Source organism: Nerophis lumbriciformis, linkage group LG11, assembly GCF_033978685.3.
Source record: "Nerophis lumbriciformis linkage group LG11, RoL_Nlum_v2.1, whole genome shotgun sequence".
Lineage (NCBI taxonomy): Eukaryota > Metazoa > Chordata > Actinopteri > Syngnathiformes > Syngnathidae > Nerophis > Nerophis lumbriciformis.
The window spans coordinates 15,167,320-15,189,749 of record NC_084558.2 but is presented as its reverse complement, the minus strand read 5'-3'; the positions used below and the strand labels follow the sequence as shown (position 1 = coordinate 15,189,749).

Here is a 22,430-nt window from a genome sequence, read left to right as displayed (position 1 = left end):
AGCATGCCTACTCCTGCTTGCTCGTCCTCCAGTGATAATAAACTTGTCAGTAATGTCGTTTACTTGCTCCAACTGAGGATTATCAACTTAGGGGAGCGGCTTCACAGGATGTATGAAGACACAGTTAGCTGCTATCCACCTGTAGCAGCTAATTCTTCAGGACGGCAGACTGAGCATCGAATATACAAATAGACGTTTACACATTTGGACAATTTCAGGAGAGTTGGAATGTAGGTCTCGGTATCCATCGAACCCAACCCTAATGTGATTGATGGCGAATATCCATCCATCCATTTTTTTACCGCTTGTCCCTTTCGGGGTCACGGGGGGTGCTGGAGCCTATCTCAGCTGCATTCGGGCGGAAGGCGGGGTACATCCTGGACAAGTCGCCACCTCATCACAGGGCCAACACAGATAGACAGACAACATTCACACTCACATTCACACACTAGGGCCAATTTTAGTGTTGCCAATCAACCTATCCCCAGGTGCATGTCTTTGGAAGTGGGAGGAAGCCGGAGTACCCAGAGGGAACCCACGCAGTCACGGGGAGAACATGCAAACTCCACACAGAAAGATCCCGAGCCCGGGATTGAACTCAGGACTACTCAGGACCTTCGTATTGTGAGGCATATGCACTAACCCCTGTTCCACCGTGCCACCGAACCCAACCCTTATGTGATTTATGGCGAATATCCATCCATCCATCCATCCATTTTCTACCGCTTATTCGTTGCGGGGGGGCGCTGGAGCCTATCTCAGGTAAGTTATTGAAAATGTGTCTTTACACCTGACTTGACGGATAAATAAAGTATTTGAATATAATTTAAAAAAAACGTTCCATAAACCAGAAAAGATTTGTCACTGGTCTAGACAATCTGGAGGGGTACTTGTTAAATATACTGTAGTTAGCAGCACTGATCCCTCCGCTATGTCTTCTTGTTCTCAGCCAGACCAGGTGAAGTGTGTTAAGCAGAAAAGTTTAGCCTCCAGCGATTATATAGTTGTCACGTGGGGGTCGCAGCTCGCTGCGGGGTTGTTCTTCCATCGCAAGAGACGGCTCCTGACGACAGCGTGAAGGTAGGCTAGGATTTATTAACATAAATCACGCACTACCACAAACATAAACAATACAACAACAAAAAAGGCAAGCGTGCCTAAAACACAAGTGAAGCTAATCTTTAGCAGAAGCTAGGGCATGGACAGGGAAACTTACTTGGTCAGAGCTAGACATAAACCGGTGTGACATAAAGACAACGAAGGCAGAACGAGTGACTGGCAAAGGCAACTTAAATAATGCCTTTGATTAGCGCTCGGGAAGCAGGTGAGCGGTCGAGCACTAATCAGAGACAGGTGAACACAATGAGTGACCATGACAACCAAAACAAAACAAGGAAGTGAACAACCAGGAACTAAAAAGCGTCCAAAAAACAAACATAACTAAACTAAACATGATCCGGACCACGGATCATGACAACAGTGTTGTAATGACAAAACTACACAAAGTCCCATCCGCCCTGAGATCGGTAGGTTGTGAGTTCAAACCCCGGCCGAGTCATACCAAAGACTATAAAAATGGGACCCATTACCTCCCTGCTTGGCACTCAGCATCAAGGGTTGGAATTGGGGGTTAAATCACCAAAAATGTTTCCCGGGCGCGGCACCGCTGCTGCTCACTGCTCCCCTCACCTCCCAGGGGGGGATCAAGGGGATGGGTCAAATGCAGAGGACAAATTTCACCACACCTAGTGTGTGTGTGACAATCGTTGGTACTTTAACTTTAACTTATTATATTGTGTTAATGAGCAAGGGCGAATAGCTTGTGCCAAATCTCTCTGACAGTCCAAATATATTCAAATAAATACCTGTGTTGTCGTGCCAGATCCGAATTTTCCAAACTTCCCCTAAGTTGTCATCCGTCTCTAAGTGAAACTGGTCCAGGCTGCCACGTTGAAAAGCTCCATCCCTTTGCAGATGGCGAGACCCGCTCTTGTTGAGGCCGTACAGACTGATGCCAATGTGTGCTGTTGTGCCTGAAGGGATAATCTTATTCATTAACATTGCAATATTAATATTCGTATTTTTTATTTATTTTTTCAACTTCTCTGACCTGCTCCTTGCCTCCGGCCTGTCTTGACCTGCACTCGGTAGTGGTACAGTCCAGAACGACCACACAGGGGCACGTGGCTTTGTCTCAGGCTGTCCAAGTGGTCCAGTTTGTGGGCAATGAGTCCCACCAGCAGATGGATCAGGACCAGAACAGCACATACGATCCCTACCACAACATTAAGCACGGGGCCACCAGACTACATAGACAAGACACCAATGAGCCATGGGAGCGTCACTTAAAATGAATATGTGTGTGCTGACATACGGGTGGCAATAGTACGACGGCCCCAGGATGAACAAACAAAGTGGCCCCAAACATGGTGAGGTGGCGCGTCAGACAGTGCACTGTTCGGAGCGTGCTCCCCTCCAGTGGCTTGAGACCCTCACTACTCCAACTTCTCTCCTTGACACTGTAGTACTGGCACAGAGAGCTGAACACGCATAAAGACACACGGACAGGCCCGCCCTCCGCTACAGATGAGGTCAGCTCGACAGCGAGGGTCTCCTCCCTCCGCTTTAAACTGTCACAAAGAAGAACGAGAGTTAGGACAACTTACTGAAGGAACCTGAAACCTGAATATAAAGACAAAATAACAATACATCCGTAAACGTGGATGCATGTGCAAAAGTGCAATATATTTATGCCGATAGTATATATTTGTACCATGAATTGATTAACGTGGACCCCGACTTAAACAAGTTGAAAAACTTATTTGGGTGTTACCATTTAGTGGTCAATTGTACGGAATATGTACTGTACTGTGCAATCTACTAATAAAGGTTTCAATCAATCAATCAATATATGTACAGTACATCTATTTATATCTGCACCTTATTGCTCTTGTATCCTGCACTACAACGAGCTAATGCAACAAAATGTTGTTCTTATCTGTACTGCAAAGTTCAAATTTGAATGACAATAGTCAAGTCTAGTCTAAGTCTAAACGGTGTACTCACAGTGGAGATAAGAATAAGGTTTTCTCCGTGAAGGTGTTCAGAGCAGAAAGTGTGATCGGCCACTCTTTTGTGAGAGAATCCTGGAATCCACTTGTTATTTCTATTTTCACACGTCCCGACGTCCCTGAAGTGAGACCTGAGGAGATGAAAACTATAGAATTACAATCAAACTTGTAATTGTAGGATTGGGGCCATATGAATCCCTTCTACACTGTAGACCAGGGGTCGAAAACCTTTTAGGCTGAGAGAGCCATGGAAGCCAAATATTTTAAAATGTATTTCCGTGAGAGCCATATAATATTTTTTAACACTGAATAGAACTAAATGCATGCATTTTTAAGTAAGACCAACATTAGAGTATAACACGTCTGTTATTCTTTTTAATAACATTTTTATTCTGAAGCTAACTAATAATGAATAAAATACTTCTTACCAATAATGCGACTTCTTGAACAGGTGCGGTAGAAAACGGATGGATGGATTAAAATGCATGAGAATGTTTTATATTTTGAACGTTATTTTTAACACTGTGATTACCAGTGGAATTATTCATTACTTATTGTGTTAAGTAATGTCATCTAAGATTAATCTGAGAGCCAGATGCAGTCACCAAAAGAGCCACATCTGGCTCTAGAGCCATAGGTTCCCTACCCCTGCTGTAGACACTCGGCAGAATTTTGATTTGAGGCTCCCCCATTATAAAACATATAAAAAAATGATCAAACATTTTAATTTGAGGCATGTTTTGTTTTTTAAAAACATCATGGAAAATACATTGTTCAATAATTAGTTGTTTTTAGTGCAAAATAAACAGTTAAAAATACTTAAAACATAAGTTGTGTGTGTTCTTTGCTAATGAAGCGCCCTGTCATTAATTAATTGGCATTTTACATTCGCTTATTCGCGCGAACCGTGACCCCTCACCAGAGGTGGGTAGTAACGCGCTACATTTACTCCGTTACATCTACTTGAGTAACTTTTGGGATAAATTGTACTTTAAAAGTAGTTTTAATGCAACATACTTTTACTTTTACTTAAGTATATTTATAGAGAAGGAACGCTACTTTTACTCCGCTACTTTTATCTACATTCAGCTCACTACTCGCTACTAATTTTTATCGATCTGTTAATGCACGCTTTGTTTGTTTTGGTCTGTCAGACAGACCTTCAAAGTGCCTGCCTTACTGGTGACGTTTCACTCCGTTCCACCAATCAGATGCAGTCACTGGTGACGTTGGACCAATCAAACAGAGCCAGGTGGTCACATGACCTGACTTAAACAAGTTGAAAAACTTATTGGGGTGTTACCATTTAGTGGTCAATTGTACGGAATATGTACTGTACTGTGCAATCTACTAATAAAAGTTCCAATCAATCAATCAAAAGTGTGAGGGAAAAAAGATACTTGTTTTATTTCAACCGTACCGTCAAAAGCCTCAAGACTGACCGCACATGAGGACGTTCCTGTCTTCACAATAAAAGTGCCGCTCCATCGCGCGTGCGCTTTCAAAACAAGAGTCTCCGAAAGCCAGCGCAAACAAGCTAGCAAGCTACGGAGTTTGACGCCAATATATTTCTTGTAAAGTGTATAAAAACGAATATGGAAGCTGGACAAATAGGATGCCAAAAACCCACCACTTTCATGTGGTATTGGACAGAAAGGAGGAACTTTTCTTCTCCTCCATTTGAAAATGTGGACGTTATCATCACGACTGTCTGATTACAATCAACGCAAGTCATCAGAATCAGGTAATACACCAACTTATATTCTAGTCTTCATTAAAGAAAGGAATCTATATGTTAAACATGCATGTATATTCATTAAAACACCTTTAACATGTAAACAAAAACAGCAAAATAAATACTTATAAATTATATACTGTATATATCAATGTATATGTATGTATATATATATATATATATATATATATATATATATATATATATATATATATATATATATATATATATATATATATATATATATATATATATATATATATATATATGATATGAGTGTGTATGTTACTCATCAGTTACTCAGTACTTGAGTAGTTTTTTCACAACATACTTTTTACTTTTACTCAAGTAAATATTTGGGTGACTACTCCTTACTTTTACTTGAGTAATAAATCTCTAAAGTAACAGTACTCTTACTTGAGTACAATTTCTGGCTACTCTACCCACCTCTGCCCCTCACAGATTGTGGGGCCCTACGCACAGCGTGTGATCTACGTATACGGGGCCGCATTCTACCGTACATTTTTATTAACAAGAATTTGATGCACAACTCATTTTGTATTTTGTCATTCAAAATAGACCTACAGGTTCAAATACAACCCCGCTAATACATGCTGAGGGCACCTAAGCAGTAGTCCTGAAGCCGTTCTCAACATTTGATTTGTCTGCAGCTGGACTTGAACCATCAACGTCCAGTCCCAAAGTCACTCAAGTCCTTTGAGAATATAATTTGAATCGCCCTTTGTAAACAGTCTAGACTTTGTATTGGAAATGATGTGAAATCGATAGGTCGTGAGTTCAAACCCCGGCCGAGTCATACCAAAGACTATAAAAATGAGAGCCATTATCTCCCTGCTTGGCACTCAGCATCAAGGGTTGGAATTGGGGGTTAAATCACAGAAAATGATTCCCGGGCGCGGCCACCGCTGCTGCTCACTGCTCCCCTCACCTCCCAGGGGGTGATAAAGGGTGATGGGTCAAATGCAGAGAATCATTTCGCTACACCTAGTGTGTGTGTGACAATCATTGGTAAGGATAATGACATGTTGTAAGAAACCGTACCTTGTTCCAGGCTGAAGTTGCAGGAGATATATAAGCCTGCGTTTTCATCCATGCCATTCACAGGTTTTATTGTGAAGTTCAGACGTCCGTCCGGGGGCAGCGCTACAGTCGTACATGTACCATCCCCGTGTCTGCCGCCATTTCTCAATTTGTTCTCCCTGTCGCCTTGTTTCACGGGATGCTTGTTGTGCAGGGTGACCTGTATGGCTTGTTCGGGCTCCAGATCCTGAATGGGTACGGGCTCCCCCTGCGGTGTGGTGATCTCCATGGCAACCAGAGAAGTGGAGATCGGAGGGTCGGCTGCAGACAGCAAAGCGTGAGACTCATCGAGACCCAAAACCACCTGCACCAGCTCTGAGCGCTGGCTTTTCAGGTGAGCAGTGAGCGTGGTTGGGATTTGAAACGGACACGGGGGAGTTGATGATGACCTGGAGATCACGGGATCGGACTGCTTAGAGCAGAGAAGGTCGGAGGGGTCTCCGTGGAAGCCGACTGTACTGATATAAGGTGTGAAGAAGGAAAGGGGAACCCCACCAGCAGCGTGCATCAGGGAGCGCATCAAAGCCCCTGCAGTGTCCAGAGCGGACAAGGTGATTGATGAAGCTGCTCCTAAAGTTCTTGAGTAGTTCTGCTGGGAGTTCGGGGCATTGACTGATAGAGACAAAGCAGACAGGGAGCTACCTGCAAACATAGACCACAACAGTTAACACTTGTTGTGACCAAAAACCCTGTTATTATAAACTATGTTTAAAGGATGTAGAAAGACATCAAGGCTCTATGATTACAATTGATTTCCCCTCAATAATCAGGTTTCTAATTTGCATACTGTAACAAGTACAGTAGGGAAGGAATTCATTTGACCCCATTCCTGGTTGAGAGGAAAAGGGGTGGGGAGGTATAATCATTTTGCAATGCAGTCTGCTGAAAATGATGGAAAGCGCCAGTCTACGTAGCAACTGACGCTGTGGTCAAAGTATGAATTGCCACAAAACACCCTTTTAAGATATTCAATATGCTACTGCTATCTGGCGGATAAAGTGGATAGTGCAACTTCCCAATACGTAACGATTCATGTGTCAGGTAAACCGCGAGCCATTTGAATCCAATTCCTACTGTATGATTCTGTTTTTAATCTGTGTTGAGGCATTGAGAGGTAACAATTTGTGTTCTATTACATTTGCACCTGTGATTATTATCGAAGTAGGTAACTTTTATTGTGAATTTACTCGATATAACAGGGTTATATCCATCCATCCATCTTCTACCGCTTGTCCTTCTCGGGGTGGCAGGTGGTGCTGGAGCCTATCTCAGCTGCATTTGGGCGGAAGGCCGTGTACACCCTGGACAAGTCGCCACCTCATCGCAGGCCCAACACAGATAGACAGACAACATTCACACTCACATTCACACACTTGGGACCATTTAGTGTTGCCAATCAACCTATCCCCAGGTGCATGTTTTTGGAGGTGGGAAGAAGTCGGAGTACCGGTCACGGGGGGAACAATTTAAATCAACGTAAATAATTTGAAAGAATTAAAAAGTGCATTATTACTCATTATAAATTTATGAAAATAAGATTATTTGGAAATGTAGAAAAATTAACGGTAATATTAATACAGTAATCCCTCGTTTAATGCTGTTATTTGGTTCCAATCCGGACATGACTGTTATAAACAAATTTCAGCTATCTTGGCCATTCCCAGTGCCATCCAGCTTGGTGTTGTTTTTGCAGTTTTCCCATTTCCTGTTTTGCATTGTATGCTGCAGCTTTCTGCTTAGTGGGCTATCAGCACACTTGATTTTCATTCCCAATTAGCATTGTGGTATTTAAATTCTGCAGCGTTTGTGTTTGTTTCTTGCCAGACTATGCCTTATTTGTGCTTGTATTTTTGTTCCATATTTAAATGGCTATTAACTACTATTTACTGCCACCATGTCCCCACATTCTGAGTTTATGCGCCTCACCAATGTAGTAAAAAATAAATAATAAAATACAAATATTGATAAATAAATCAGTTAAAAATGATTGACGATATAGAGAGTGTGCGAGATTACTACCAATTTAAACTATTGTACATTAAAAACTTCCAAATGTACTCAAATAAACTTCCCACTGAAAAAACAAACATAAAAAAAGCAATTGTCCTCCCTTTTGCAAGCTTACCTATGATGTTAAGGATGTTTCTGCCGGTGTCAAACACTGACAAAACACCAGGACTCGTGTGTTCCTTCATCACTCGGATCATCTTTTTGACTGCTTCAAGAACTTTCTCCTGACAGTCGTCACACACTAACTCAGCAGGGACAGCCTGGGGAACATTAAAATATGTTACATGTTTGACAATACATGGTTTTAAGTTATTACATACTACATTAATACAGTATATGTCGCTGAATCACTCAATCTATTGCAATACCCTAAATGCTCCAATTACGAAAGAGTCCCTGGTGGTTGTCGAGCACGTTGGTATCAAAAAGCAAATGACTGCTGGGTCTCTATTTAGCGCTGGATCAAATAAAGAAAAATGGTGTTAACAGCTGGGGCTGTAGGCAACCTCAGTAAATACATTTAAATTATTATTGTCATGATCTCACATGACAATTCTTACTTTGTTTTCCATTAGTTTTGTCTCATTTCCTGTCCTGGTTCTCCTAATTTGGTTATATTTCCTGTTGAATTCCTGTTTCTGCTGCACCTTCACTTTCTGTTCTGTTTCCTGCCAGCACACCTGTTTTCCATTAGGAAATATATTTTAATTTCACCTGTTGCTCCTTGGATCATAGTGTTTTATACCTTGAGAAAGTGTTTGTGTGTATTTCCATGATGCACTAGATTTGTTTTGCACCAATGTACCTTTGTTTTCCCTAATTAAACAGACTTATTGCCTGCACATTGCCTCCCTTGCTCTTCATCCTGGAGTCCAGACCAACCAGAGAACATAACGGTTATGAGTGGTCAGCATGCAGAACCTTTGTCTAGCTCTGCATATGTTTTAGAATGTTGATTATGCTACTTAACCGTTGAAGTGAAACTCATTCATGCAATTCTATTGTTTACAATGATTTCATTACCAGTATGAATGCTGGCTCAGCAGTTTGCTCCATACCGATTAAGTTAATAAAGTACCATGTGATAACTTGTAAGAGAGCGATTTTTCTTTTTTGACTTTTTTATGCACCCCATATTCTAACTAAAATAAAATAAATAGGTTGTCATATATCATGAGTTTGCTTGTTTTTAAATTATGGAATCTAAATCCCGAACGCCTCCCTAGGGAGGTGTTTCGGGCACGTCCGACCGGTAGGAGGCCACGGGGAAGACCCAGGACACGTTGGGAAGACTATCTCTCCCGGCTGGCCTGGGAACGCCTCGGGATCCCCCAGGAGGAGCTGGACGAAGTGGCTGGGGAGAGGGAAGTCTGGGCTTCCCTGCTTAGGCTGCTGCCCCCACGACCTGACCTCGGATAAGCGGAAGAAGATGGATGGATGGATGGATGGATGGATGGATGGAATCTAAATATTGCCTGCTTCCAAATAACACTGAGGTATGTTTGTGGTTTAGGTAATCAAACATATACTGTAGCTAGAATGAGAGCATTTATGGTGCTTAGGGTGGACAAAAAGATAGCATTAGAGGTGTCCCAATACAACTTTTTCACTTCTGGTACGATACCGATATTGGAGCCTTGCGTATTGGTGGATAACGATATTAATCCGATACGATATCAGCGCAAATCATATATCTTCATGTTAGAAAAGTCTCGATCAAGTGAAATTCCTCAAATAACAATGGTAGGTATGGAAAAAGCAGTCTTTAAATTGAAGTGGAGTGGTAATTTGTTTGGTTTATTTTGTTTTGATGCTGTACATTTAATGATCCAGACACATTTGTGGTGAATACTTTCTAATAAAGTTCTGTGTTGGACACTGTAAGTAATGTACAACTACAATTACTTAATACTTGTTTGTATTGACAAATTTTGTTTTAGACTGCACATTTTTTCAATGAAGGACACTTATTACGTATGTCTAGATTGTGTGCTAAGCTGTTGTGTAGCTGCTACCTCCTATGACTTCACTAAAAAAGAAGAAAAGAGCAACCTTGTGCGCTCGTTTAGATGTTAACGTACTGTCCAGTTTTGCACAAGTACACACGCTGAAGGACTGCTTGTATCGGAGCTTATATTAGGGACCAATACTTTTTTTTTTTTTCTGATTCTTACAGTAGACTGGGCTAAAGCTGAGCTGATCTGATCGACGTCCATCAGGGAAGAAATGGGAAGAGAGACCAAAGCTTTGGTGACATTCTCTCTAATCTCCGCCTGCATCGTGAGCTCTCTGGTACTTAGTCCAGGCTTCATCTGTGGATCAAAAGGAGCAATGGGGGTTGTCAACATTGTAAGCAAGAGTGGAATCATGCTTCTAAATCAAGGTGTCTCCCTTTCTTTAGACTCTATGTTCTCTATCACAGAAGGACCCTAAACTTAGAAGGTTTGAATATACGGTAGCTTTTTAAATCTGCTGCAGCCCTCAGTGGAGAAGGCTTCACCTCACACTCTACAGTTGATATAGAAAGGCAAAATGTTCCTAATTTCTGCAAGAAAGATGCACATATTTATCTCCTTATTTGACTGGTATAATTATGTTACTGTATATCAGTGATCCCCAACCTTTTTTGCACCACGGACCGGTTTAATGTAGGCATTTTATTCAGGGACCAGCCTCCCACTTGTGAAAAATACAACTCACTGTAACGCTGAATTAGTGGGAGCCCTGGGCTTGTTTCTTTGCAATGAAATGCTGATGGAAATCAGCCTTTGGCTACAATCTGTCGCATTTATATTTGATATGGTTATTAATGCGCATTGTATCATGTCACAAAGTTATAACAAATGGCAACTTCCTATGAGGAGTTTTATTGTACATTTATAAACAAACTCATTGGTGTGTCTAGTGCACAGGTGTCAAACCCGAGGCCCGCGGGCCAGATCTGGCCCTCCACATCATTTTGTATAGCCCGCAAAAGCCTGGAAATAATATGTGTCAATAAAATACCTTATATTTTCTTTCTTTACTTTCTTAAAGGTATTAGTATTTTTTTGTAGTTTGACAGGGAAAAAAATAGTGTCCAATATTGCAACAAATATTATATTTTTTAGCTTTGTTGGTCAAAATCCAAATAAATGCTTAAATATCTGCTTAACTTATGGTTTCAAAGCAAGTTATCCATCAAATTGTACACTATTAAAATGACCAATCATCATCATCATCAGCCGTTGTCAGTCCACTGCTGGACGAAAGCCTCAGCATGTTTCTGCCATAGTAAATGATCTCTAGCTGCTCCCTGCCACTGCACTGTTCCCCAATATTTGTCTATTTCATCTCGCCATCTCACTCTCTGTCTTCCTCTATTTCTGCTCCCATCCATGGGTCTCCATGATGTCATTAGGGAAGTCCATCTATTATCTGTTCTCCTACTGATATGTCCAGCCCACTTCCACTTATTTAATTTGATAGTTCTCATAATGTCTTGACTTGCGTTTGTTTTCTCACCCATTCATTTGTTTTTCTGTCTTTATATGTCATTCCGAGCATATTTCTTTCCATGTTGTGTTGCGCTGCTGCTATTTTCTTTTCCATTTTATTTGACAATGCCCAGGTTTCAGCTCCATATGTCATGGTTGGTAACACCCATTGATTAAAGACCTTTCTTTTTAGGCTTAACGGTATTTCTCCTCTCATGATGTTGCTCAGTTTTCCATATTGGCACCAGCCCAATCTGATTCTCCTCCCTATCTCCTGTTCTTGACCAAAAATGACCAATAGATTTTACTATAAAATGTAGGGAGTTTTTTTTACAGCATATTACTGTAAGTTGAAAAAAAAAAACGACCAATTAAAATTCTGTCGACTGAGCGGTCAGTTTTTTTGTTTTTTTTTAAATCCACGGTTGATGATTTTATGGTACCATATTTTATTATAGTAAAAAAACTGGCAGATGAGTTGCCAAAATAAAATTAAACAGTGGTACTGTATTTCTATTTACAGTAATATGTTGTAAAAATAATAATAATAAAATAACACCATATATTTCACAGTAAAAGTCCGGCAACTAAGCTGCCAGTTTTTTTCTGTAGAAAACATTGGTCAAATCCACAGATTTTTTTTACCTCTTTACTTAATTTTTTTTTTAAATATTTAAATTCATAGGCAAATTTATTAATTATTTACTGTTACAAGCGGCCCTCCATTGGCAGCCATGACTGCGGTGTGGCCCTCAATGAAAACAAGTTTGACACTGCTGGTCTAGTGGGACAGGCCAAAGTTAAGTTGGAGAAAATGCAATCCTTTATAAATTATTTAATGTTTCTCTCCGGCCCGGTAGCAATTGCTTCATGGACCGGCACCGGTCCCCGGACCGGTGGTTGGGGACCACTGCTGTATATTACCTGATTGAGTTGACTGGTGAGAGCAATGGAATATGGGATGATCTCCTGCGGGTTGCCATGTTGGACTAAAGCCCACAACTCGGTCTGACTCTTGGTTCTAAGCCAATCGCTGGCAGTCACACGACTGTGAACAGTCAAAGTTCTGAAGCATAAATAAACAAACATTTGAAATATTTGAAATATGCACTGCATTTTCATCATTGGTTGTAGAACTTTTAAAGATGGTGACATACCTGTTTAGAGCAATGACTTTTACTCCGAGGTTGCCTTCTATGAGCAAAGTAACTGTGATGAGTGACTTGTTTTGTCCGTGCACAGGACTCCCCACTGGAACCATGCTGCCAAAACTGGAGCGAGTACCCCTTAGGAAATACATAACAACCCTTCACATTCAGACACGATACATTTTGTCAAGAGGGACTGTAGATTAATTGGTGAATTTACTTGTACAACGTGACAGGCGGGCCCGTAGATGGATGGGATGGGGCCACCTGGAAGGTATAGATGAACTCAGAGGCTGGGCTTTCGCCATCTTGCCATCCTGACATAAAACAGAACATACAATTCTATGTACTATATGTGACAATGTTTTTTAGATACAACCTTGAACAGAATCGTAAAAACGGTAAACATATTTTGCATAATATAAGTTGAGATCAGCCTATGTGCACACAGACAAGATGGTATAGCGCATGTTAATGTTCTGGGGGTCTACTACTTTTTTGTCACATAACCCTTAGGATCTTTAAAAGACCCACAACATCCAGATGACCAATATTTTCACTAACAAGTTCTTGTTATGTATTTTCTGTTCCTGAAAATGAATCTGCCAGTCAGTTCCCATAATATCCAACAGTTTTTGATTAATCGGTAGATAACTAACTGTACTTGGAAGACCCATCCCATTGCCAGACTCGATATGCCACCCCTTCTTGTTGTGACATCATCTACAGAACTGGAACCCATTTCCCTGCATAGACAGTGTGGATACAGTCATGTAAAACTATTATTTTAATCACTTAATTGCATGTTTTTGTCGCCTTGGTCCATGATTACTTCAAACTGATATGGTTAAGATTACGAGCAAACAAGAAATATAACAGAATCGCCATTTCAGGACTTCCCTGCTCGTCTGTCATTTCTTCCATAGACACCATAACCTGTGTTTACTCATGTCTTGCAGTATTTCCTCAAGTATCGTAGGGAAACATCAGTAGAAGAGGACGCAAAAAAAACTACTAGCGGGTTACACTCTTTTTCTCTCTTTCTCAGTTTTTTTTTTTTACAGGATCTGACTCAGTCTTTCTCCTTTTGAGGGTGCTGCCTATTTTCAGAATTATATTTGGCTTTAACAATTTTTTCCCATCCAAATTCAGATCAAAACCCTTCTTCTTCTAAGTCACAGTCAATAAAATGATGACTGCAAATTACACTCCTTTTGCTCGGTGTATCCTATTTTGCACGAGTCAATTTCACTGGAGAGGTCAATACTTTCTTCATATTCCCATCATTTGGAAATGTATGCAGGCTGACCCCTTCTTTAGTTGTATTGCTACAACCTGCAACAATGCATCTGCCCGGCATTTGCCAATTCCTTCATATTTTGAGGCTAAATTATATGATTCGGGATGAAGACGTAACCAAAAAACATACTACACAATATACATTTGCCTCTAGACTTCTGTAAGTGCTTTCAGCAGGCTAAAGCCAAACTTCCCACATTTCGAAGCTGAAAGTGGGCATTCCACAATGTGCAGAAATTTATTAGAAAACAAGCTCAAAATTACCAGTGTCTTTTTGTTCGGAAAATTTCCACGAAGACATAATTTTTAGGTCCAAAACTATGAAATAAGTGCCAATGTTGAAAGCATTAGAGCAGTGGTTCTTAACCTTGTTGGAGGTACCGAACCCCACCAGTTTCATATGCACATTCACTGAACCCTTCTTTAGTGAAAAATAAAATGTTTTTTTTTTTTCAAATTCAAGACAAAGTTATATGTTTTTGGTAACACTTTAGTATGGGGAACATATTCTAAGTAACAAAGACTTAATTTAGCATTTTTGGGACACTAGGGGAACATATTCTAAGTAACAAAGAATTAATTTAGAATTATTTGGTTAGGGTTAGGGTTTGAGGGTTCGGGCCAGGGTTAGAGGGGTAGGGTTATAATAAGGCCATGCCGAATAAGGCATTAATAAGTACTTAATAATGACTAGTTAAGAGCCAATATGTTACTAATTTGCATGTTAATAAGCAACTAATTAATGGTGAATATGTTCCCCATACTAAAGTGTTACCATGTTTTTTTACTGGTGCACAAAATGAACCGTGCATGAACATCACCTTGTTCAAAGAACAAAACCAACACAGTGCATAAACTCACAACAAATTACACATCTGCAAATCAGTGTGACTTCTGCTGTTGCCGTATCCGTAATACGCCGATAGGGAGAAGTTTTTATTTACACGATGAGTCGGGTGTGTCTTGACCTCCGCCGAACCCCTGAGCCTGACTCACCGAACCCCTAGGGTTCGATCGAACCCAGGTTAAGAACCACTGCATTAGAGGGGACCTTTAAAATCACATTTTCATTGAAAAAAGGCCTTGCTTGTGCAGTTCAACAATCCTGCCACTTTCGAAGACAGAAAGACTTTGATAGTGACAGAAAATGACACTGATGACAGATTTGAGTGTAGACCTGACCCCTTTTAAACCTTTGTTTGAGTTCATATTCAGTTTTAGACTCTTTTTTGGACTCTTGCTCCTCTGTAAAATTACACCAATGTACAAATCGGGGTACTTGTCATATTCCCGCAGTCTTAAGATTTTGCTCAGGCCTAATTGTGTTGCAGCATTACCTGAGCAGTTGAAGGTGACCACCGTTTCCAGCAGATGGATGCCTGTCACTGGGTTCAACACACACAGACCTCCATAAGGAGGCTTGTCGGCTACCATTTTCTGACTGGCGCTGCCCCACCTCCCACTGCCAGGCTCCGTCACGTTGACGGTGTAGGTATACATTTTCCCTGGTAGTACGACATCTGAACGGAGTACCAGTTTAGAGGAGTGTCTTCCTGTGAATGTGGCAACCTTGTCGAGGTCAAGGATCGAGCCCGTCTCGTCCTCAGCACTCCATTCATACTGTGATAAGACAATTACATGGATTATAATAATAATAATGAATATCTACACAAACCACCATATTAACTACAAAGTAATTAAGTAAACTAAAACAGTTTAATCAGTTTAACAAATCAATCTTATTTTTATCTATCCAATAGCTGTCCACTTAACCATGTTATGGTCAAAATAGAGTCTGGAGCCTATCCCACCTGTCTTGGGATAACTTGCCACAGCCAGTAGTACCCAGCTACGTTAACTTTAACACTATTCATGGTGCAATATTATGTTGTCATTAGTTCAATATGTTTCAATACTTTCATTAATAAATAAAAACATATTTAAATTATACCTGAACTTGGTCCTCACATCCTGCACAATGTCCAGATAGTCGGATGGGGGTGTGCATAGAACAGGAAACACACTCCACAAACACAGGAAGCAGTGCTATTTCACTCACTTTTACCTACAAAAAACATTAAAATAGAATGGACAGTAATTTGTGGGTATACTTTTTCCCTTTTATATATTTGCATATGAATGAAATATTATTCCTTTTATAGTACAAGGATCCATATGTGTTAACTTAATTTAAAATAAAACATTCATGGCTCACGTTACTTATATAACTATATAAGTCTCATTACGTGGAACCTAAATTTACGAGCCCCTCATTATACAAACGTTTTGATTTACAAACCACAGAACTAAAACAAATTATGCATGGTTGTATGAACCTTGTTTCAGTAAATAAACATTTCATGCAATCATTGTGTGCTTTGCAACACATACACTGTGGGCGGGCAGATGGATCTCTGGGGCTCATTCAATCAGCACAGCAGTACTGTTGTTAGCTACTGTACTCATTGCTACTTGAAGTGTTTTTAGCATTTTTACAGCATTTTCTAGTTTTGCTAGCTCAATGTGAGTCTAAACAAAGCAATGGATAAGTGATTTGTGGTTAAAACCATTCAAGAAGTGTCCACAGCGTTGTCAAAAATCCCCCCCACTCAAGGTAAAGTGGATTTTATATTTTATTCCTAATCATTGTAATCATTTTGCTGTTAAAGTTAAGGAGTTTTGTGATTTCAAACTGTATAAGCACCACAGGGCTAGTGACAATGTGTGTGCCTCTGCAAATGAGGACAGTTCAGTTCTATCGTGGTTGTTTTGGTCTTCTTAATATATAGAAAGTTGATTCATCTCCCCCTTGTTATGTTTGTTTGATATACAGTACTGTATATTGCTTTATAGTGTGATCAAACTGTATAAACTTTTACTAAAATATGGACTTTTGGCCAGGCTGGAACCCATTAGTCATGTTTACGTTATGTTTGTTTGATATACAGTAATGTATATCGCTTTACATTGTGTTCATGCAGTACAAACTTTTACTAAAATATGGACTTTTGTCAAGGTTGGAACTCATTATTCATGTTTACGTTGTTTCTTATGGAGAAATTTGGTTCACTTATACAAACTTTTTTTATTAACAAACCCTGTTCAAAAACCAAATACGTTTGTAAATCGATGTCAGCTTTAATCATAATTAAAGGGTATTCAAAGTCTAAAAACATTTTTCCATAAATTTCCTATCGCTTATCAGGCTCATGGGCGAATCAGACTCTATGCCAGCTGACTTTTGGTGAGAGATGAGGTGTTTCCCAGTTAATCATAAGGCACGTATAAGACAAACAACTCTGGCCAAGAGTTTTCAATAACACTAACATGCATGGTTTTGTACGGTGGAAGGAAACCTGAGTGCCAAGAGAAAACCACCGCCACAGTACAGAATAAAACATCTCAAAATCTATAAGATAAACATTTGCATGTGACAAAGTGAAGCATTATTTCAGGAAATACTCACTGTCTGTGTGAAGGATGCTGGAGTTCTTCCTGCCTTATGTACAGTTAAGGTGAACGAATAGCTGGTGCCTGGGTGTAACTGTTTGCTGGGTACAGTCACGATACTAATGTTACTCTTAATAGGGTTTGTGGAATTCTGTGATACAAAAAAGGCAGGTAACTATAACAAATAATATCAATATGTACACTATGAATGCTAGTATCAAGAGGATCAAACCTCTATGTAGTAAGTCCAGCGGTATTGGAGCGTATCCTCTCTTCCTGGATCAGCATCAGGATCGTGAGACACACTTCCATCCAGGAAAAGATCACTGAGGCTCGGCCAGAGTCGATGTGAACCTCCCTTGATGACAGCCACCAACGGGGAGTGAAGTACTGTGACTGTGGTGCTTTGTTGCACGAGAAGAGGAGTTCCTTGGAGTGAAACTGTGAATAGAAGGCAATACTCCCCAACATCGAGAGAATGCTTTGGAAGCAAGAGCAAAGGTGAAGTTGTTCTATTGAGAAGGTTTCTGGTGATATTTCCATTTGGACTGTCTGATAATCTGAACATCGCCCATTGGTATGTAGCTTTGTAGTCAGAGCAGTTCATGTCCACATTGGCTTCGAATAAAGCCATTCTAGATTTGAAGATTGTTGTCTGGCTCTGGATGAGAGATACTCGAGGACTAGAACACTTCAACACCTCCACCTTTATGGGTAGTTGTTTGGACACGTGGCTCACACTGTTGGAGATGTTGACCGTAACAACGTATACCCCAGCCTTGCCAAACGTATGATTGACTGTACCAAAATGCAAATCTTCAACAGAGTCTCCAAATCCCCACAAGTACTGAAGGTTGGTCCCTCCATTAACTTTCGCCGAAAATGTCACAACATGTCCAGTAAATATCCGATCAGAATGACAAACAACCTGAACCTCCTGAACAGGCCATTCAACTGTCAGAGTCTTGTTTAGCATCTTGGAGCAGACGCCATTGCTTGCGACCACAGTGACTGATAACAAACCACCTAATGGTGGAGTAAAGTCAGCTTCTTTTCCAGTGAGCACCATTTTAGTACCATCTATGTTAAATATCCAAGTATAATTGACTGAAAACCCACTTTGCTCATCCACCACAAAACGTCTCTCTTTCAGAGCCTCTATGGCATGCTGGGAAGGACTTAAAAGTTGCAAAGTTTGAATATTCTCAATGATCTGAACCTGGTTTGACACCTGTGCACGACTGACCTGATTCCAAGCTTTAAGTTTAACAAAATGTGTCCCTGTTGGAAGGCTTGATGTCATAAACATTCCCTCAACCACATCCCGACTATGCACCCAGTTTTGACTTTCAAATGTTAAACCATAGCTTACATTACTTCCTTTGCTGATGTTTGACCTAAAGGTAACGTCTTCACCTGTACAGAGAGTGTGTTTGCTAATGTTCAAAATGAGACCTTCAATTTTATCCTGGACAAACACATTTTGTGAAACTTCTTGCCAATTTACTGCATTGGAGACATTTAAAGACACCTTGTAAATACCTTCACGGGGGAAAATGTAGATAAAAGTTATGTTGGTCCTGTCAAAAATGTCAGTCATGACATCCCTTATTTTCCAAAACCATTGCAGATCACTACCTTTGTGGGCAACACCCTGAAATGACACAACAGCATCTGTGATTATATAAAACGGAAACATCTTGTCATCTATTTTAAAGTCCACCTCTTCTACCTCCTCTTGTACAATAAAAATCTTGGTGTCATTACTCTGACTGAGGGCATTTTGAACTACAACTTGGACAAAACAATTTCCTGGGCTTGAAAACCTGTGAAGAAGATAGGAAGTGTGTGTCTCAATGGATGGAAGATCGGGGTCTACAAACCAAAAATACTTGAGGTCCGAACCAGTAAGGACAGATACCGAAATATTCATCAACTTCCCCACTGCCACAATATGTGACCGTGTGGTTATATGTGCAGTTCTTACACGTTCTACAGCCACAACAGAAGCCATGCTGGTGGTCTTGCCCAAATTGTTAGAGGCATTTAACTGAATTGATAGCTTTCCAGGACTTTCAACGACCAAGTTAAAACATTCTCCTGCTGCCATTTGAAGCATCCTTTCACGTTGTTCAGCAAGCCACCGATATTTAACATCGGAGCCTCTTGTGACTGTAGCAACAAACATCACGTCCTCTTGAGTTGGTAAGTATGTCATGTTTGTTAATTTTGGACAATCAAAGCTTAGGCCTTCTATTCTCTCAAAGACTTCAACTGAAATGGTTGCCTCCTGTCTGCTTACCATATTTTGTGATATTGCTCGTACTTGATATACTGCAGCTTTGGGGAAAACAAATTTAAATTGAGAGGTTCCTTGCTGGGGTGTCGCTAAGCCATCCACCGTCCAAGAGTAGGTAGTGCTGCTATTATCACTGTTAACTGCTCTAATATGCATCTCTTCCCCAACCACACCGTAAGGCTGGTTGGTTTGAAGGCTAAAGTCTGAAACAGGATGCAACACAGTCACTTTTAGTGTCACAGATTCCTGGCTTATTGCATTAAAGGCAGTGGCATTCACATTGTAATCACCCGTTGCCGTAAACACATGTAAAACATGTTGCTTCTGTTCTGCTTGAAAACCATCACCAAAATCCCATTGCACTGACACATTGCTGCCAGAACAACTGGCGACCCAAAATGAGGCTGATGTATTGACAGTCACCGTCTCACTACCTCGCACCACAGAGAAATTACTGACAAGTGTCTGAACGGTGACGCTCGTATTGGCCGTTTTGCTGCTCACTTTATTACTCACAGTGACATATACCTCTTGAACTCCTTCGTCTCGGAAAGTGAAACACTTCAGGGCAGTTTCTGTCACCGCGGCTTGACTGGAAGAGCTGCTGAACCACTCAAACTGACAACCCTTACACTCTTCTGCAGAAAACAACACACTAAAGCATACGTTATCTCCAACAGCTGCTATATGACGAGATGACTGCAGTGACATGCGAGATACTGGTGTTTCCACACAGACAGTGCTATTGTATGACACTGTGCGATTAGAGCTACGCACCGTTAAGTTAACACTGTAAGCTCCTGGGCTACAAAAAGTGTGTGTGGCTGTGGATCGCCCTTCCACAACAACTACAGGCAATTCTTCACCAAATAGCCAATGGAAAGCCAGCATGGATACATTTCCACTGACCAAAGCAGTAAACTCTGTGTTCCTACCACTAGTGATACACTCGGCAGGCAGCATTCCAACTACAGCCAATTCATATACAGCCACGCTGATGAACTGCTGAGCATGGCTGACAGAATTAGAAACAGTTACCCCCACTGTATAGTTTCCAGGAAAATCATATACGTGATCAACTGTACCATTTGTCAAGTTTCCCAGTTTCGACCCATCGCCAAAGTCAAAATCCCAAATAAGTGCCGTACCAGTTGCGACTTTTGCCCTTAAATTTGTAACAGAGCCCAACTCGCTCGGTCCGTCGTAGCTGACACTTAGCCTGGATATTTCCTCCATAACTTCCACCACGAGCCAGGTGTTGAGCACAGAAAGAGAGTTGTTGGCACACAGAGTGATGTTGTAAACTCCAGCAGATGTAAAGACGTGTTCAACTTTGTGATCTGTGCCTTGGACAGCTTTAGACTTGTCACCAAAATCCCATGTGAGGACAATGTTGTTGGAGGCAGGATCAGTGGTAGCTTCCAAGCGGAAAGTCCGGTCCACAATTGGCACCAGAGGGGCGGAGTCAATGAACAGCTGTTTTAACAAGGGACGGATGCATATCTTGGTAGACTTTTGCTGTTTTTCATATTTGTTAGAGACTTCCACTTGAAGAGTGTAGTCACCTGCGCAAAAGGAAAAACACACCATTTATTCTTTACCTCTCTACGTATAGCCCAAAAAGTTATGTACAGATTGACATTAACCTTTCAGAATATGTCCGAAATGGGATAAGGAACAAGTCATTACATTTTGGGGCTGATCCAGATATTTTCTACTATGTTAACTTGCATTTATGTTACCAATCTCAACTTGTGTGTGTGTGTGTGTGTGCGTGCGTGCGTGCGTGCGTGCGTGTGTGTGTGTGTGCGAAGATGACGACTGACAAGAGCAGACCTGGGCCATTATTTAGACTCTGGGACCATATTGAGAGAAACAAAAAATGTGTCTGGGGGCGGGTGTGTATCTGTGTATGTCAACAAATTTCAAAAGTATATTCTGTTTCTTTCATTCCACTGTAGAAAACTAAAAAAGTTATGGGCATGTTTTGATTAAGCTTTCAGGAAATGTCAGAAATTGGTTAAGAAACAAGTGTCTACATTTTAGGACTGATTCGGATAACTGTCTGGATTCAGGACTTTCTTACTTTTGGGATGGAAGGACTGGTGGAGGTCTGCACTCTATTAGTGCTATTCTCATTCATTCTGTTTTTCTTTTAACCTGTACCGTTATGATGCCATGGTGAAATGAGGGCACTGTTATAAAGGACAATGACAGTTACAATAGCACCTGCCGGATTTGTTCGACAACCACCGACAGTTGTTGAAATAAGATATTTTCAAATCATAGTAATTACATTTTTTGTTTCAGTTGTAGACAAACAACTTATTCTGCTTCTGAAAATTGTGTTGATAAAAGAATAAGACTCAATTCAAATGGCAAGGCTGGGGGCTCTGAAGACCAAGACAAAGAAATGACTTATTGACCGTTGAGAAAGGTCTCTTAGCAAGAGTGTTTACCTTGGGTAAAATAGGTAAAGTTCACAGAGTGCTGCACGTACACTTGCTTCTTCCTTCGGTCCACAAGCCCCTCCAGTGTCTCACATGGAGCAGGCTCGGTATGAATAACACTGCTGCTACCATCTCCAAAATCCCATCTACGAGGCATACATGCAAGTATATGTCAGGTAGTATTTGCCTTTATTGTCCTGCTTGGTTCAATTACAACCTAAGGAAAATGCACACGTGTACATGCATAGGCTATTGGTGTAAATCTCCACTGAGATTTGTATGAATAGGTGTTGATTACATGTTTACAAAGCAGTCTTATCTCTAAGGCATATTGTTGATATAGTTATTGTATTAGGTCGTATTAATATACGTAATGCAGTTCCCCATGAGT

The 22,430-nt window shown here is 40.7% G+C and overlaps 1 protein-coding gene across 1 annotated transcript in view; it reads right to left on the bottom strand.

Moving 5' to 3' along the window:
- Nucleotides 1-22,430, bottom strand: part of pkd1b (polycystic kidney disease 1b) — a 69,946-nt gene that overhangs the window by 30,005 nt on the left and 17,511 nt on the right. Inside the window, exons 10-24 of the mRNA XM_061967873.1 lie at nt 22,049-22,185; nt 17,523-21,154; nt 17,307-17,465; nt 15,792-15,905; nt 15,178-15,460; nt 12,762-12,858; nt 12,551-12,679; nt 12,318-12,459; nt 10,092-10,229; nt 8,033-8,177; nt 5,869-6,549; nt 3,067-3,202; nt 2,375-2,630; nt 2,111-2,306; nt 1,866-2,033 (exon numbers count right to left, since the gene is read on the bottom strand). Coding sequence (XP_061823857.1) covers nt 1,866-2,033; nt 2,111-2,306; nt 2,375-2,630; nt 3,067-3,202; nt 5,869-6,549; nt 8,033-8,177; nt 10,092-10,229; nt 12,318-12,459; nt 12,551-12,679; nt 12,762-12,858; nt 15,178-15,460; nt 15,792-15,905; nt 17,307-17,465; nt 17,523-21,154; nt 22,049-22,185 — 6,413 coding nt within the window. The remainder of the gene's footprint in view (nt 1-1,865; nt 2,034-2,110; nt 2,307-2,374; nt 2,631-3,066; nt 3,203-5,868; nt 6,550-8,032; nt 8,178-10,091; nt 10,230-12,317; nt 12,460-12,550; nt 12,680-12,761; nt 12,859-15,177; nt 15,461-15,791; nt 15,906-17,306; nt 17,466-17,522; nt 21,155-22,048; nt 22,186-22,430) is intronic.